General features: G+C 35.5%; 1 protein-coding gene across 2 annotated transcripts; it reads right to left on the bottom strand.

The window, feature by feature from the left end:
* Window positions 1-1,833: 1,833 nt before the first annotated feature.
* LOC148596950 (angiopoietin-related protein 1-like) lies at window positions 1,834-13,598 on the bottom strand. Of its 2 annotated transcripts, none has more exons than XR_015918919.1 (3): window positions 7,544-7,651; window positions 6,843-6,939; window positions 1,834-2,114 (listed from the first exon to the last, which is right to left on the bottom strand). XR_015918919.1 is itself a non-coding variant. In XM_088562977.1 (3 exons), the coding sequence occupies exons 1-3, from the start codon at window positions 12,883-12,885 to the stop codon at window positions 6,829-6,831; spliced, it is 288 nt and encodes a 95-aa protein (XP_088419103.1). In that variant the 5' UTR covers window positions 12,886-13,598; the 3' UTR covers window positions 4,302-6,828. The 2 variants fall into 2 exon arrangements, 1 of the variants encoding a protein (XP_088419103.1); XM_088562977.1 differs by lacking the exons at window positions 1,834-2,114; window positions 7,544-7,651 and adding exons at window positions 8,628-8,764; window positions 12,846-13,598 and having other exon boundaries at window positions 4,302-6,939.
* Window positions 13,599-18,580: the final 4,982 nt, after the last annotated feature.

Here is an 18,580-nt window from a genome sequence, read left to right as displayed (position 1 = left end):
TGCTTCTCTAGATATGAACGATTTATTTCCTGTGACGTCAAAATTATGGAATAACATCAAATCATAACCTGCATGTTAAAACGTAGTTTGTAAGTACTTCTCCGTCTAAAAATCAGGCAAATTGTATATAAGGTGTGGCACATGAAATAAAAATGCACAGATATTTTATTGCATTATCCAAGTATTTATACCCCATAACTTCAAGTAATTACTGTCTACGTGTTAATAACGTTTCCCTTTTTAAGATATTGATGGTACAAATTTAGTTAAAATGCACTATGGAAATATGGCGGATAAATTTCCCTGAACTCTTTCCTTATATAAGCAGTCAAAAATATCTATGTCACCAGTACTGCATGGTAAATTTAAATAGCTTTTCAGTTATTTTCATATTTTTATGTATTTGAATATATTTGAGGCAAAAAGACCAAACTGAGGAAAATGATGTGCCACTCATTGCCCGATTCTTCCACAGAATGGTACGTAACTCGGATTCCGCTAAAAACTGGGAACATGGACCAGATGCACCGGTATGGTAAGCGTCCTCTGCTTTTCTAGAAACACCCGTCAAGTTGCTCATAAAAAGTCAAGTCCGGGGTAGACAAACGAGTAAAAGTAAACTATGACCCGTTGAATAAATCAGTTTTCATGGTGCTGAAGGATACATCATAAGGATCCACAAGCTCATGATGACGACCATAAAACATCTGTAGTGATGACTTCAATCTTGTAGCAACATAACACTGTTCCAGAAGCCTATTTATTACAGTTCTAGTGCGATACAAAAAGTCAGCGTAGTTTCGGCAAGCTCTGGCATAACGTATGAGTTGTGATATGACCACTCCATACGCAGTAGCCGAAGGGATTTTGCCACAGATGAAAGGAAAGTTGACAATTCTGAATGCAAAGTCATCAGTTTGTCGTAAAGTTTGGTCAATAGTTTTCCTTTACCATCGATTTCTAAGTGTAGGTCAAGATATGAGGCTGACTTCACAGTGTCTGTAGTATCCTTTATCTCAAGTTCTTTTGGGTAGATGCGATGTATCAAATCCCCGAAATTAGGATTGTTTAAAGATAATACGTCATCTATAAAGCGGAATCTGAGATTGAAGGATCTAGCCAAAAGATATTCTTTCTTTCTGATCAAGTCAGCTGTAAAGTCAGCCTCATAAGAGTGAAGAAATAGGTCAGCAAGTAAAGAAGCACAATTTGTTCCCATTGGAATGCCGACCGTTTGTCGAAAAACACGTCCACCACACTGGACAAATATGTTCTCGATTAAAAATTCCAGCATTTTGTAAACATCTTCCTCTGTATATTTGGAAGATGATTGGGAATTACGATAAACGATGCACGAACGCTTAAATGGGAAAAGTGAACGTTTAATGTATGTCGCAAACCTTGTATCATACCCCTACATTTATATCGCATTATAATTATATTCTATACCGCTCCCCTAAACCCATATCGCTTACCCTTTATCACATCCCTTAACCTATATCGCTAACCTAATATTGCACACCTACTATGAACGTTCAGATAGAAAATATGACATTGCAAAATGTGTATCACATGCCGTATCAATCCTAGACATACATCAATCCACCGGCAGGTGGCACTTGGGGACGATATAAAAATTTCGGGTTCATATCATGGTATATTTTAAGATTTTAGCGTGTAATATTCAGTATGTAATATTATATTGTTGGCAGAAAGTTACAAATGTACGTCAGTATATTCAAACGTATTTACCGGATGCAAATTAGCGTAAACCTTAAAAAAAACCTAACTTTATAGGTAAATATTTCAACACATTTTTTTCGATATGTTTGGTCTTTATTAGGACGCAACTTGCCCCGTGGGACACTAGTGAGACGTACTTGTGATTTAAAACAATTCCAATATCTGACAATTATTTCCAGAAAACAAGAGCAAAAAATAAATCCCACCTGTCGTTCCATTGTAACCAGATATTATTAGTTGGTAGTTAGTTGCTTCATCGCCAACCAAAAATTTGTTATACTCTGCCCATCGCTTTTCGCCATGGAAGTCCTCAACTTCTATACGCATTGTGTAATTTCTGCTGGCAGTATATTGATGGAGGTATTGATTGCCTAAATTAATCAAAAACTGATCATGATATACACGATTTTAACAACATTTAAAGTATGATTAACAATCAGGCAAAAATGGAAAGAATCAGAAACTTGCACGTCATTATCCCACCTATCTGACAAATTAATTTCACTCAAGGATGCTTTCTCTGTTTGTTATTTGATCTCTGCGTCACTGGATTTGCTCAGAATCTACACATTTTCAGTGCATTACAGTGAAATTAAAACTAAATTTACCAAAGTGAAAATCCTGTCTGTTTCCTTGATTTTGAGTCCAAAAAGTCAAATTAAACTTTAGAAATTGTGGGTCTTTTCCATGTTTCACACACTGCCTGATTCTTACTGGGACTGATATTTAAAAGCCAATTACAACAGATAAATGTTCACTCAATTTACCATGCGACAAATAAAAAATTCCTTAAACTATTAAAAATTTAAATAAAAATTAAAAAAGTTAAATAACTCTGAAACTAAAACTGGGAATATAACTTCGGTACTCATCGGATAATAATTTAAGAATACATCATTATATAAGACACCACATGAATAAAATGGACATGGATTGGTCATGTTCTACGTACGGCATATCAAAAAAGCAATATGTTGGACACCTAATAGAACAAATAAACGATGTCGACCATAAAATAATTGGAATCATCAAATCCGGACATTAGAGATGGAATTTAAGAATGAAAATCAAAGTAATGTATTCCAGGGATAAAGGTTGGACAGAGAAAACAGACAAAAACAGAACAAAGAACATGAAATGACCAAAATTACATTTACAAATAAACAAAAGTAAATGAGCAACCTTGGCTCCACTAAAAACCGGAACCACGGAAAGGTGTGTCGTAGGGGTGAGCACTCTCTCCTTTTTTTCAGAAACACCCGTCAATTTGCCAATAAAATGTCACGTCCATGGATGACGAAAGAGAGATAAAACCTATGACACAGTGAATAAATCGGTTCTCGTGGTGCAGATGGATACACAATAACGATTTACGAGTTCATAATGACAACCATAAAACTTCTGTAGTGGTATATTCAATCTTGTTTCAACATAATCTTGTTCCAGAAGCCTAATTGTAAGAAGTCTAGCACGGTACAAGAAGACTGTGTAGTTACAGCAAGCTCTGGAATAACGCAATAGTTGTGATAAGTAAAATCCATACGCACGTGCTGAAGGGATGTTGCCACAGATGAAAGAGAAGTTGAATATTCGAATGAAAATCATCACGTATGTATAGCTTCGACAAGTTCTGGTATAACGTATGAATTGTGATATAAAAACTCTTTAAGCAGGTGCTGAAGGGATGTTGCCGCAGATGGAAAGTAAGTTGACAATTCGAAATGACAAATCATCGCGTTTTTCGTATAATTTGGTCATGAATTTTCGATTTCCATCAATCTTTAAGTGTAGTCAAAATATGATGCTAATATTATAGTATCTGTAGTGTCCTTTATCTTGCAGATCCATCTAAGAAACATTGTTTGAGGAAATTCTTGTGCATTGTTTAATCCAATACATGGACGGAAGACCACAATTATAGTCTGTAGTAGAGAGAACGAATGCGGGTAGAACGGATATTTATACATATATATTTTTTTCTACTATTTGTTTTCTTTTGAAAGTGTGGTAGCAGTAAAAGTCCTATTACTGCTGTTATCTACGTCTAAACATGCACCCCCGATAATAAATTGAGTGAATGAGTAATCCCCAAGGGGTAAGCCTGGGTAAGGGAGGTAATCCAAAAAGAAAGGTCTGCAGTCACTAGAACGGTTAAATGTATCCTTATATTCAAGCTTCAAAGTGATACTGAGGTTAAAGGAAAATAAGTGTGGGGTTCAACATCTAGAACAAACATGTCAGCCTCCAGTAACTTTGCCATTTGTAAACAACTAGGATATTGAAATATTGATTAAATGTTTCAAATGCGTACATTGATAAATATATTTTTCATTAGGTGGGGAAAGAAATGTTTGAAATAACGCTGTCTATTGCATTCAAGCTTCCTTTAGATTCAATTTTCAAATTGAAATATGAAATATAAATTAACTATCATTAATGAGACAGAATGAGTAACCAATAACCGAGCCATAACCGAGTTTCATAGTCCTTAACTTTTAAGAGTAAAAAAGTTACTATTTTATAATTCTTTATGAAGCTTTCATTATGCAGCTGCGCCAGTTTATAACCTTATCCAGCATATAACTATGCCCATCAAATAGATTTGTCCCATCATGCATAAAATGTATTTGTATGACATTACTTTGCATCATTCTGTACTCTCAGTAATGCTCTTTATTTAATATAGGACAATGATATCATGATTTGATACATGTATTAGGTAACCTTTATTTTGAATACTTACATGATTTTAGCCATTAGTTTTTCTAGTACAGATAATTTGTCCAGCGGAACACAGCTACTTTACCACTGTAAAAGTGGTAGAAAAGAATGGTATTTAAAGAGTAAATCAAGGGAACCAAACTTCTAGCGGAAATCGAAAAATGTAATCTAGGGACAAAAACCAGACATGGAAAACAGACAAATACAACAAAGAACATATAGTAACTAAAAACAAACATACAAAGTAACAAAAGTAAAACAGCAACTCACACTCCACTAAAAACTGTAAGCATGAACTAGGTGCAAAAAAAGTCAAGTCCGGGGTAGACGAAAGAGGAAAGGAAAACTATGACTCGTCGAACAAATAAGTTTTCATGGTGCAGATGGATACACCATAACGATCCACGAGTTTACAAACTTTTGTAGTGACGACATCAATCTTGTAGCAACATAACCCTGTTCCAGAAGCCTTATTATAGGAAATCTGGCGCGATACAAGAACTCAAGATACTTAGGGCAAGCTCTGGCATAACGTATGAGTTGTGATATGAAATCACCATACGCAGGTGCTGAAGGGATGTAAGGAAATTTGAATATTCTGAATGAAAATCATCTCGTTTGTCGTACAGTTTGCTCAGAAGTTTTCCATTACCGTCTATCAAAAACTACATTCATTTATCTTTCCATTGCCATATGGTGCAGCCGTATATGACTCGAAAACTAAAGCACTTATTTATACCTGTCCGCAGCACTATATTGCCTTGACACCTAAAAGTTCAGATAAATCACACTATTTTCACCCTCAAAATCAAATCATACCCAAATCGGAGTGGTTTGAAGTTTGGTCGGCAAAATTAGTCATAATTTGCAACAGCGACTTTGCGCTTTTTAATAGATGTCGATGTGATGTTGCACCATTTAACCTTGAAACTAGAAGATATAAGACCTACCTGCTGATTGAAGATTTTGAAAAAAATCTTCTCCATGTAAAAAAATCACGGGTCACGAGTACTCATTACATATCTGCAAAGCTGTTTCGAGTGTGGCAGAGATGAAAAGCTATATTAAAGGTGAATAACAGCCCTTCGTATACTACTACGTGCAGTGAACTCTTTAGACTTTACATATGCTTATGAATTTAAACAAAATTATAATGATCATGAAAAAAATGTATTTCGTATTAATTATAATAAAGTATGTTTTATATTGCTGAAATCTGCTTCAAATTATAAGATTATGGAGGTGTATGTCATATTTATGATCTGTTTTATTATCTGTTCATGACGAGTACTATAACTGTCTATAATTTTTCAATGTACATGTGTTGTACACGAAATTTCTTGTAAGTATTTTTTAAAAATATGTTAATTTTAAACTCTTTTAGAGTGGCTACTGTTTTTTTTATGTAAACAGATGCTGAAGGCTACGTCGTGCTTAGAATACCCCCACTCAACCAATTCAGTCGAAGCTGGTAAAGGGAGACACAGTACAAGTCGTTATGCAAAATCAATATACCAAATATTTCAACTGTACCTATAAGAGAAGCTGGGAAATTCGTTACGAAAATGATGTTTTCAGGATGAAAATAATATGCCGAATCTGAATTTTTAAGCTTCGAGACAGTGTGCACACTTGATTTTTAAATATATTTATTACCAACGGACCGATTCAGAAACTGTATTGCATTCAGGGCTTGCTATTTTTCTTGACGTTCCTGGTTAGATAACACATATCCTGGACCCCGGGACTACGTTCCAGGTATTTGCTACTAACCATACACAGTCACAACCAGTCAAGTCAAGACGAAATGTATGAGCACGCAGCGATCGCGCAATGTTGTTCACGGGGACGGAAGTTGAATTTCTGATTGTCCACCAACAATTATAATTAAATCCTTGAATTGATTTCAGGTCTTTTATACTTTGTGGCTTTATTAACTATTTGACATTAAGCAGTTTCCAATTATCCATTGTGCTTACAATTCTTGGCAAATGCCGATGATTTAATGTTGCTGTTGAATGCACTTAAGAAATGCACTTAAGAAAATCTAGTTCTCTTTACAATGTTACTCATCAACACTGAAAAGCATGTACTCCGCTGCTATGTTTCAAAAACTCTCCTTGTAAAACGTTCAGTATCTATAGTTACATGTACAAACCTAGCCAGTACGTTTTTTCTAGGTCTGCAAACCCCTACACACAAGACATTAGGTTGAAATGGATAAAAACCTAGCCAATACTCGCCTGTTATGTTACCAAACCCTTACATGCAAGACCTTCAGTGACTATGGCTTAACACCCAGTCAGTACGTTTCTGGTATGTTACCAATCCTTAACTGGTACATGTAAGACTTTTTGCCAGTCTCTATGGATACAAACCTATCCAATATTCTCCATTTACGTTCCCAAAGCCCTTTTTGTAGGACACCCAATCTCTGTAAAAATCGACAGAACCATCCAGTCTTCTCTGTAAAACCTGAAAGATTTTACACAAATATTGTTTTTATTTGATAGTACAATGAAAAAAAAAACTTTACTTTCAAAACGACTGCTTTGTTGCTGCAATATATATCATCGTTTCCATATTTTATTTAGCGATTAATACACAAGAATAAAAAGATGGAGCCACATGAATAATAAGCCCACCCAAAGAGCAGAACCACAACATATAATGATGAATGTGTACTTTTCTATAGATATGGGTCATGGTAATACGTCATGGAAACTCATTTTATTCGTAGTTTGTCGATATTTTCATAACATGTAACAGATATTAAATATTACATGTCAAAATTTGTATCGCATACTCTTTCAACCCAAGACCTCTTTATGGTCCAGAGGGCCACCGACCCGGAAGTGATACATACCGTAGGTCATGCTTGATAGGCATATGATAGAGATTTTAGAATGTTATTTGATTTTATATATTTCAACTCTACCGGCATTGTTTTCCGAGTAGAGTTTGTGGTATAGAGGTTTGATGAAGAATTTACAAAATAGGAAACCGTCCCTAACTTTTGTTAGAAATGTTTGATAATTTTGCGCAAAATGTGGGCATTAATAAGCAAATCATAGCCTACATCCTCTTTTTGATATTTCTTGATCTGTCACTTTTGTACGATACCAAGCATCGCAATGGAGGCTAACAATAAACGCCTAGCAAACCGGAATACGTATTAGATAGGTTCGCAGAAATTGGTCAGGGAAGTGAATTCAAACTGAAAATAGCCTTTTAATTGATTTAATATTAAAATATGCTGTACATAAACAAACAACAAAGTTAAAAATATATTAACAGTATCTAGATCCGGTACGCTTAATTATCTATTTGAAAAGACAACCGTTTACCTGTCCTATTTCGCCAATTTAAGATGTCGTCCCTTTTTTTCAATGACTTGTCAAAGATTATAGGCTGTGTATAACTCATATTTTTACCCGAGCCTAGATGGAAAAGCCAGTGTATTCAATAAGTTGACCTTTACTATATATGTTGATGTGTGACACTACAATGAAACGTAAGGTTGCTGTACATGTGAAGCCTCGTGTGACCTTTTTTTTAGGGAGTAGCAATTAGTAAAATACACACGTATGACCTTGAAATCGTTTTTTTATCAGTTTGATCAACTAGGTATGTCTTATTGGATCTGTTTTACTAGTACTAAAAATGGATCGGGAAAAAAATGATCCAGACCAGGCGATAACTTGCTTCTTGCTAGTTTGTATAGCTTTGTTAACTTATACTGTTAAAAGACTTATCATGTAAAAGACATGATATTTCTAATGAAGATGGTACTTTCACATTAGGAGTAAATTTACACCAATGCTAAATAAATTAATTTGAGATAAATACTGCAATCTGATTGGTTAAAATAATTTTGTTATATCTCAATGGATAAAACAAAATATTGCCACGCCCCTATTCAGTTAAATTCAGAGCTACTTTTCTCATGTTTAAAGATAAAAATACTTTTTTTTAAATTAATTTATAAGAATTGGCTATGACAAAAATTTTGCCTTTTGAAAAATAACATAAATTTTCCATGTGCATATTTTGTTTATTGCACTTTGCGCAATAAACAATATGCACATGGAAAATTTATGTTATTTTTCAATAGACAAAATTTTCTATTATTGCCAATTCTTAAATATATTTTCTGTACATACCGTCCAGCCGCCAGTTTCACAGAAAACATCAACTCCAGAAGACGAATTCGGAGGATAAACATGGTACACACCACGTGGAGAAGAAGCAGATATGCTGGTACAGTCTGTATGTTTGGTGGTAGATGGCGTGGATGGCACTGAAAGTAATGTAATACTTTTATAGATTTAAGCTTTGCTTTGTATTTCTAAATATCTGGATAGAGAATTAAATTTTGTCTGAAATTTCGTTTGGATAAACTGTTTAAGAATAATTAATGAAGGAATGGTCTCTAATTACTTATATTATATTTAACTTTATATTCAGATAAAATTGGTTGATATGTAGGCAAAGTCTGCCATCTTGAAATTACTGAAAGTTGTTTTTTGTTTTTGTATTTGTTTTGTTTTTTTTTACATTTTTTCCCCAATTCAGAATTCATATTATTTTCATGGTGAATAACAGTTACTGTTAAAGTATACTTTTATTCCTGGATACCAATTTTCGTGGGTAAGGAAAGAAACACAAATTCGTGGATTCTTAACATCAAAGGGAATTTCGTTTTCGTTGGGAACCATAATTGGTGGTTTAGCTGGCCTGCCCACGAAAACCACGAAAATTGGTACCCACCTAATAATGGTACTATCGAAGTAAGTTTTATGTAAAAAGTCGGCAACCTTGAAATTTTCAGAAATTCGTGTTATTTCCGAGTAGCTCCCTACCTTAAAAGAAAAGGTGCATGTAACATTAGAAGCACAATTCCATCAATTCAGAGTTTTTGGCTATATACTATAGTTTTCAATATATTGACTGAAAGCTGCTAAAGACATCATTTTTCACATTTCAAGGGCAATAAGGAGTCGTCCGACATCTTTGATATAATGCAGACCTGTGTAGGACTTATCATACGGACCATTTCAGCAATTGGAAGTTCCCTTCCATCTATCATAGTTTTCAAGATATTAGCTAAAAACTGTAAAAACCGTATGTTTTTGCTTTTCAAGGGCAATAAATCTTGGGCCTTACCATAAGGATCATTTAAAGAGTGGCTTAACCTTACAGTTTTGGAGATATATGAGAAATACTTCTGTCTAACCCCTATGTTCTATTTTAAGTAACAGCGGCCATGTTAAAAAATCTCCATATATATATATTATATATATATACTTTGCAGAATAATCTAAGAAATTTTCATACCATGTTTGGTCAAGTAGCGTCAGAGGAGAAGCCTTTTGAAAGAAATAACATTAAATATAGCAACAACAAAAAACACGTCGAAAAGGGGCAATAACCCCAACATGGCTTAAATGTTTAAAACGAAAATTATACTATAGATAGATCTAATCATGCTAAACAATTTAGCACCGTCAAATCTAATAGCTTGCGAGATATATGTGAAAAACTTCTGTCTGACTCCTATATTCTATTTTTAGTAACGGCAGCCATGTTTTTCAACAGATCAAAAATACCCACATAGGTTCTATGCAGAATACCCTTAGTTTTTCAGAGAAGATCTTTGAAAGATTGTTAACTACGACGACAAAGTAATGGTAATAGTTCACACGGCCGTCGGCCAGGTGAGCTGAAAAGCAATGCAAAAGCGTAAATTTAAGCAAAATAAAATATATATACTCGAAAAGACCTATACTCGACGTCACATACAACACATTTTCGATTTGAAGCTCTACTTTTTAAACCGTTGGGACTTACCGCTAGAGTTGTCTCTCTTTTATTTAATCTGAAGATAGTTCGCATATATACATGACGTGTTAGTACCAACGAGTCGCTTATTAGCTTAAATCATGCGTAACAAATCCTTACGGGAAAATCCCATACTAATATCCGCCATGTTGGTTTCTACGAGACGATTTGTTTACAAACGAAGTTCGTAAGTTCCCGTCGAACTCCGGTGACAATCGTCTGCTTGATCAACTTCTCGGTATTGTACGTTGTTCGCGTAAAATAAATCCGAGATATCCGAAATAACGCCGAAATGATTTCTGGGTTCTTCGGTTTTTTGACAAACCATTTAAACGTAAACAACATCTCCTAGCAACCCGATCACTGTAAACATGGCCGACTTTTTACAATGTAAATATTGGCACCGAGAATTAAAATCTGACCGAAATTTAACGATTCAATGTTTAGGGAGAAGCCGTTTGGCTAAACGAATGAGCAAGTCATTTAAGACAATTTAAACGACGGTACGTGTCAATTAAGTCGTAGAAAATATTTTTATTCAAATTTTAACAGTATCTTATTTATGTGACACCGAGTATAGATGGGGTCAGCCGTGCATTAACAGTTATTTCCATGACAAGATTTTATAATATTTTTAAATTTATTAAAATTTGGTATTTCTCTTAAATCACCAGGTAGGTTATTCCATAAAACAACCTGCAGCATATTAAAACGAGTTCTTACGATAGGCAGTTGTTTGTACTCTTGGTAAATTTGCAATATTTGAAATTCTAAAATTGTAGTTTGAGTTCTTAAAAATGCAACAAGGCTATGTATACATAGTGGTGACAGTTTAGTTAAAATCTTAGAGCACTCCTAAGCCGTAGTACACATCTTTCTAATCTTACACGATAAAACTTAAGCTCGATTCATTAAATAAATCGCAAGGCTCTCTTGTTTTTTTTCAATTTAGAAGTTACGTTTAGTGCAAAATTGTTTTGCCACGGGACAAATAATGAAGTTCGAAAGAATAAAAGTATAAAATATATTAAGTTTATTTAATTTGGAGATATAGCATAAACACACTGAGTTCTGTGAGGCCTTACGACATATGTTATTAATATGTTGATTGAAATTCAATTGATAGTCTATGTCGATCCCCAGTAATCTGAAAACATCATCACAGGTTATTTCAGCTGACTCAATATTAAAAAGAGGCTTCATATCATGTGTTTTATTACCTATAGCAATAGTCTGAAATTTTTCAGGGTTTTTGCGTCAAATCAAGTGCTTGTAACACAAAATGCACATTTCTCCAAAATGGGCACCATGCAGCTGAACTACAGGTTCGTCTAGACAACATCAACTATATAAATAATTATAACCTCGATTACTATATAAATACATGTAGCCGTGATTTAACGAATGTTCCAAGTGTAAACAAATTCGATTTTCACCTTGTTAAATAAATTAGGTAATCTCTCAGGACAAACCGTGACAACACGAATATCAATCATCCGTTAGAAAAATTTAGATTTATGTTAAAAATAGCAAGGAATGACAGAAAAAGTCTATACAATAATCATGAATCATGATAATCAATTAGTTATCGTGGACAAACAAAATATGATAACTCGTGCAAAGAACACATTAATTCGTGCTTTTTATTCGGCACTCGTGACCAAATTCTGGTCATGCAATCTTATCTTAAATATATACCAATATAATAGGCAAATGGTAAGTAGAGATAGTGTGAGTGAGCGATAATTTTCTTATCCAAAAAGATTTTTATTGACACACTCTACCTGACAGATTATACATTGTAGCCTAGAGTTAACATGCTCAATATTATTCTGTTTGTTTGTTGTTTTTTTTTATTAGTAAAACTACCAGTTAGTTAATTGATAATGCTCAGAAGGAAGTATTACGAAACGATGAAAGAAATGCCAACTAATCAGTCTGTTTTAGAGAACGTTCAGCTGGTGTAACACTTAAAGACACATTGTCCTGAGCTGAACTACCTCATGCCGCTTATCGAAATCCTACACAAAATGAGCAAGGAAGTTACATTCCGGGCAGCACGAAACTGTCATGCAAAAAAAAAATAAATTTGACCAACCATTGTCTTTCCCGAAAGACGAACAGTTAAAGATCTCGTAAACGATTATTTGAACCGGAAGGACAGAGTGATCAATATAGGGATTTTGCCTGTTCTCGTTGAAGGACCCTATAATGAGTGTATACACAAGTTCATAATTCATTCAGGATCGAATCCAGACACGTTGAAAAGGGGGTGCCAGCCGCGGTTCCTCAGAAAAGGGGTATGCTACGACATTATTTGCCATTTATGTCAATTTTTCACATGAAAATGACAAATTTTCCAACAAAAAGGAGGTGCCAACTTCCTGCACCACCTCTCGATCCCCCTGGATCCGCCAGTGATTTATTGTATAACCAGTAATATTCCGTTTCTACGTGTGATAATTAATTTCGTCAAATGGTGCTACTGTAATTATCTATTGAAATGAACTCCGTACAAAATGCTTTTTAAATGTACTCACCCTTCAGATTATTTACTGCTTTGATAATGCTTGAGTTCATCCAGTCCTTCAAAGACTTCTCTGCAATCGCAAACTGTGCTTCTACTAACGTTTGAACTGAGTTTTGAATAGCAGCTGTCACTCTTTCGTCAACTTTTTTCCCGATTAGATTCTGTATCTGTTCATTAAGACTCGTTATATCTAGTTCTGCAATAAGGGGTGCGTTGAGTTTAGTAATAAGAGGTACACCGAGTGAGTTGTTGCATTTATTGTCTGCACACTTGTCTCCTTGACAGCAATCCCATAGCCCCGTGCAGGTCCGGGTGTTAAAAGAATAGGCCTGCAGCAGCGCTAAGCTTGTCGTATAAGGCGACTAAACAGTGCTCAGAAACCTAGCCGGGGGTTAGGCGCTCTGCCCACAGAGCAACTGGGATGTGTGCCCCAGGTGGTGGAATGGGGTACCCCTGGCGTGTTACATGCTGGGGTTGTCAGGCTATAATACGGAAAACCTGACCGCAAACCATAGTGGTGCACCGTGTTGGGAAAAATGCCACGTTCCTCGCACGTTAAAGAACCCTGCTGTGGTATTCGATAGGAGTAGGAACCTTTGCGCTCCGCCACAGGAGGCTAAATTGCCCGACCTTACCCATCCCCCCTTTTTCCAGTGGCAATCAAAATTTGTCGACCCTATTGTCCTTGTGTCCCATCCTTTTTTTTTCATTTCATGTTCATTTTATCATCCATTTCATGTTCATCGTCTGAATATAGCTGAAATATTGCTGCTCGGACGTTAAACCCCAACAAACAAACAAACAAAAGCAATCCCATACAAGAAGAAAGAAACATGTGCGAAGCAGAAGAGACATTTTCATTTCGTTTTGAACAAAATTGCCTTCTGCTGGTTTGAACAACAAGGATGTTTTGAAATTAAAAGGCTGTAATTTTTCAATTGTAAACACTTGCAATAAAGGGTTTACTTAACAGAAACGTCATTGTGAGAGTCATTGAGAGCATCCCGTTGTTGAAAACATCAAACACTCACTTCAGAGACGAACTATTTTGATGATATCTCTACAATGTACATGTACAGGCGAGTCATTTTAATTTGTATTTTGACAGAATTAATAAGGTCACCAGCCGTTTCTTGCCCAAAAAAAATGGGCTTAAACTTTGATGACACGTGATATCTTGGGCATCCTGGATTATGTTGACTGTTCAAATGTTCTATTGTAGGTTCATGCATACACTGTATACAGTCAGTGGCGGATCCAGGGGAGGGCCTCATTAGAAAATTGCAGTATTAAAAAAAATGTTGAAAAATTGTACGAGAAACCCTCAGAATGTAGGATTTGAGGTTTAATATTTCAACATTTTTTTGTGGGCATGCCCCCAAACCCTCCTCCTAGCTAATTCGAATCACTTCGTGATCCTCACCGGTGATCTTTTCTTTTTATTTATTTATTTGCCATTTAACATGAGCAAGGTATACCGATAATACAATGTATATAACAAAAGAATGTGTAGTAAAATCCCGGTCTGCAAAGTAAGGATCTTATTTGTTTCGTACCTTTAACAAAACAAAATCTATATAGTACACACATTTTTACACTCATAAAGAGTAATCAAGGGAACCAAGGTTATAGCGGTAATCAAAAGAATGTATTCCAGGGACAAGGTCCCGACATGGAAAACAGACATACACAACAAAGAACATACAGTAACTAAAATCATACATACAAAGTAACAAGAGCAAATGAGTAACTCGGACTCCACTCAAAACTGGGAGCATGGATCAGTGCACCGGTAGGGTAAGCGTCCTCTGCTTTTCTAGAAACACCCGCCGAGTAGCTCATAAAAAGTCAAGTCCGGGGTAGACAAACGAGGAAAGGAAAACTATGACCCGTTGAATAAATCAGTTTTCATGGTGCAGATGGATACACCGTAACGATCCACGAGTTCATGATGACGACCATAGATCTTCTGTAGTGATGACTTCAATCTTGTAGCAACATAACCCTGTTCCAGAAGCCTATTTGTTAGAGTTCTAGTGCGATACAAAAAGTATGCGTAGTTTCGGCAAGCTCTGGCATAACGTATGAGTTGTGATATGAATACTCAATACGCAGGTGCTGAAGGGATGTTGCCACAGATGAAAGGAAATTTGACAATTCTGAATGAAAAGTTATCACGTTTGTCGTAAAGTTTGGTCAAAAGTTTTCCTTTACCATCGATTTCTAAGTGTAGGTCAAGATAAGAGGCTGACTTCACTGTGTCTGTAGTGTCCTTAATCTCAAGTTCTTTTGGGTAGATACGATGTATCAAATCCCCGAAATTAGGATTGTTTAAAGATAATACGTCATCTATATAGCGGAAACTGAGATTGAAGGATCTAGCCAAACGATATTCTTTCTTTCTGATCAGATCAGCTATAAAGTCAGCCTCATAAGAGTGAAGGAATAGGTCAGCAAGTAAAGAAGCACAATTTGTTCCCATTGGAATGCCGACCGTTTGTTGAAAAAACACGTCCACTACACTGGAAAAATATGTTCTCGATTAAAAATTCCAGCATTTTGTAAACATCTTCCTCTTACATTTGGAAGATGATTTTGAATTATTTCTTACAAAGTATGAGGAATCTCTACCAAGAACTATATATTTGTATCTAGATATTTTTGGAAAAACAACGATGTATAATGTTTTTAAGTTGGGATTTTAACTGAGTATGGGGAATAGAAGTATACAGTGTTGAAAAATCATAGGTTTTAATGCTATTATATTCAAATAATAGTCCTGAACTAATTGTTTCCAAAGGATCTTTCGAATTTTTCAGGATCAACATTGAATTAATACCACTACGGGAGTAACAAGTGTTTTGGTAGGACTGCACAGTTGTGAGTATAGAAGTTAAAAGTTTTGAAAGAGGTTTGTTGGTACATTTTGCAGATCCAACTATGAAACTTGTTTGTATGGATTCTTGTGGAGTTTAGGAATCCAGTACATAGATGGTAAATCACAATCATCGTCCTTGGTAGAGAGAGACCAAAAGAGGATAGCACAGATTTATGGTTTTCCACAATCTCTTCTTTGGAGAGTGTGGTAGCAGTATAGGTCTCATCACTGCTATTATTTTCTACGTCTACCTCTGATAATAAACATTGGATGTAAAACGTTTTGCAGACAAAAACAATATTGTTTTGGGCTTTGTCTGCTGGTACGACAATATATTTGTCATGTATAGTAGACAATGTTTTTGCTACATCGGGGTCTTTAAAAACTGATGTAGCCTTTGCACTCATTGACCTACTTAAAATTTTCATTCGTTTCAAAATTAAAGACCTCACGGCCTTTAACCACTCTGACAGAGAATCAATGTCTTTTTGTTCTCGTTTTATCAATTTTCTTGCATAGTCCTCGACGGCATCCATAAGAACTTTAGAAATTGGAAGTTATAATTCCAATTTATGGAGCGTGGTTCACGGTACTTGGGACCTTTAGAAAGGATATTACGAAGAGATTCGTTTTCGATGATGGTTAAATCTCCCGTAACGACGTGACCAGAGGAACATATTTGAATGGAGAGGTTTTGCAAGAACAGTCAGGTGGTTTAGCCTTGAAGTCCTCAATCTCGAGGTTCTGCAATAGCCTTTTATAATTGAAAATTTTGGATGCAATGGGTGTATAGGTATATGAAATAAATGGTATGGATTTGTCTTTGAAATATGGGGGAATTTTGTTGGAAACGTTTTTGCGATGGAGGATGTTTGCCAAATTAATTGCATCTATACCTTTGTTGACAAACGGTAGTGGAAGTGATCGTTTTTCTTCATCTTGACTTTTCACACAAACTGGTTTAAAGAGTCTGTTGGAACTAATATCCAAAATGATGGAAACAAGTCTGTATAATGATGAGATGGGGTCAGAAACAGGGGTGTCAAGACCTGGTTTGTAAAGGGAGTGTAGTAGAGTAAGAGGTATAGAATAAAGTTTGGTTCTAATGTGATGAAGTCCAAGAGGTTTTTGTATGAAAGGAAGGAGACCATCTATGGAGACATCATGTAACTTAGGTGACGTATAATGGCGATGGCCATGACTCCTTTCCCGTCTCGGAGTTTTGTCAAATAAATTCATCACATTCATGCTATTGTTATATTAGCTTGAAAGGTTTCCTATACTTATGATGTTGTCATTGCATCCGTAAGGTATTGCAGTACCTAGTCTGCGTATCCAGTACTCCTCTCTTTCCCTACGAAAGTTTTTACATAGAACGAGACTGTTCGTAGGATGGTAAATTTTTTTTTCTAAAATACGAGCTTTCATGGATAGGATTGAATGATCTTGTTGATTTAAGTGCTGATAAACTGTCGGGAATTTGGTGGTGTTAATTCCCGAACGATGACCGCACATTCTTTTGTTTAATCGTTCTTGCATTTCTCCGACATATACTAAACCACATAAGTTGCGTTCTAGTCCATATATTAAGTTTGTTGGTTTGCAACTTAAGTCATCGTGACTTCTTGTATGGAAAGTTTTGTGTGTAAGGAAATTGGAGAAGTAAGGGTCGGTTATAAGAATGTTGCATGTTTCGCAATTTTTAATACCACATTTTGATATGGTAAAATGTGGTTCGTCATCGTTGTAGTCAAATATATCATTTAAAGTGATGGAACATGGTTTGATAATTTTGAAATAGTCAGAATTTTTGTACTGGAATAGATGGACTGCAGACTGAACGTGTGATTGGGTACTTTTAGTTGAATTGGTCGGGGCACTTTCCATACCAGATGTAAGTGTGCTAAAATTCCCATCTGGGGACATCACATACTTACAAGACAACAGAGTGTCCGATCTGCTGTCAGGTTTATGACAATTTTTTTTTTTAAATCCTAATTAGTGTACAACAGTAAACGACATGCATGATTATTCTTTTTAAATGAATATTCAACTTCGTCCCCTTACAGAGTATACCTTCATCATATTTGTCTTTTAAGACTAGTTATTACTGAATGCAGGTGGTCAATTATACGTATCCAACGACCCAGGAGTAAAATACGCGAATATTGTACTGAACTTGGTATGATTGATTAATATCTTCAGTAGAAATACATGTAGGTTTGCCTTAAAAGCAGGACGCCTATTTGATCCAGAATATATAGCACATAGCCCTTTTATACGAAATGATCAGTTTTCAATCAAACCTCGATTCTTACAAGTACCGATTTACATGCATTCGTCAAACTTTCATATAATTCTATACACTTCTGATTAAGGCCTAATATCTGTATATTAGGCCTTAATCAGAAGTGTATAGAATTATATGAAAGTCTACAAATACGGAACTGCTAGTAGCACAGTATGGCAAAGACACACGGAGAAATGGACCTAAAAATCTGTAGACTAGAGAGAAATGGAAATAAAGGCCCAGTATCTGTAGACTAGATAAATGGACCTAAAAGCCCAGTATGTGTAGACTAGAGAGAAATGTACCTAAAAGCCCAATTTCTGTAGATTGGAAGCGCGAACAGATTTTGTTTTGTTTAATGAATTTTTTTTTATGCCAGCAAGGGTGGAACAGAATTTCAGATAACGGATACAGATAGAATTTAAGGCCGAGTTAAGCGCGGCAACAAATTTTGAGAGTGGAATTCTTGAAAATCAAGATATGATGAATCGGCGACTAATCAGTCTATTATAAACGTAGCTCCATGTAGTAAAAAGTCATTGATTGAGCGTACCAGTGTGAATGATAAGGAAGACAT

The sequence above is a fragment of the Perna viridis genome, chromosome 15, assembly GCF_037379345.1.
Source record: "Perna viridis isolate PV_CMFRI_1.1 ecotype Kerala chromosome 15, ASM3737934v1, whole genome shotgun sequence".
In the NCBI taxonomy this organism is placed as follows: domain Eukaryota; kingdom Metazoa; phylum Mollusca; class Bivalvia; order Mytilida; family Mytilidae; genus Perna; species Perna viridis.
This window is presented reverse-complemented; position numbering and strand designations above follow the sequence as displayed.

Bases quoted from the DNA above. Each gene is read 5' to 3' on its own strand.
- LOC148596950 (XM_088562977.1), bottom strand. From the start codon at position 12,885: ATGAACTCAAGCATTATCAAAGCAGTAAATAATCTGAAGG. The intron at 8,765-12,845 runs GTGAGTACATTT...CATTACTTTCAG, and splicing joins AGCAGTAAATAATCTGAAGG to TGCCATCCACGCCATCTACC. The intron at 6,940-8,627 runs GTATGTACAGAA...AAAATCTTTCAG, and splicing joins GTGAAACTGGCGGCTGGACG to GTTTTACAGAGAAGACTGGA.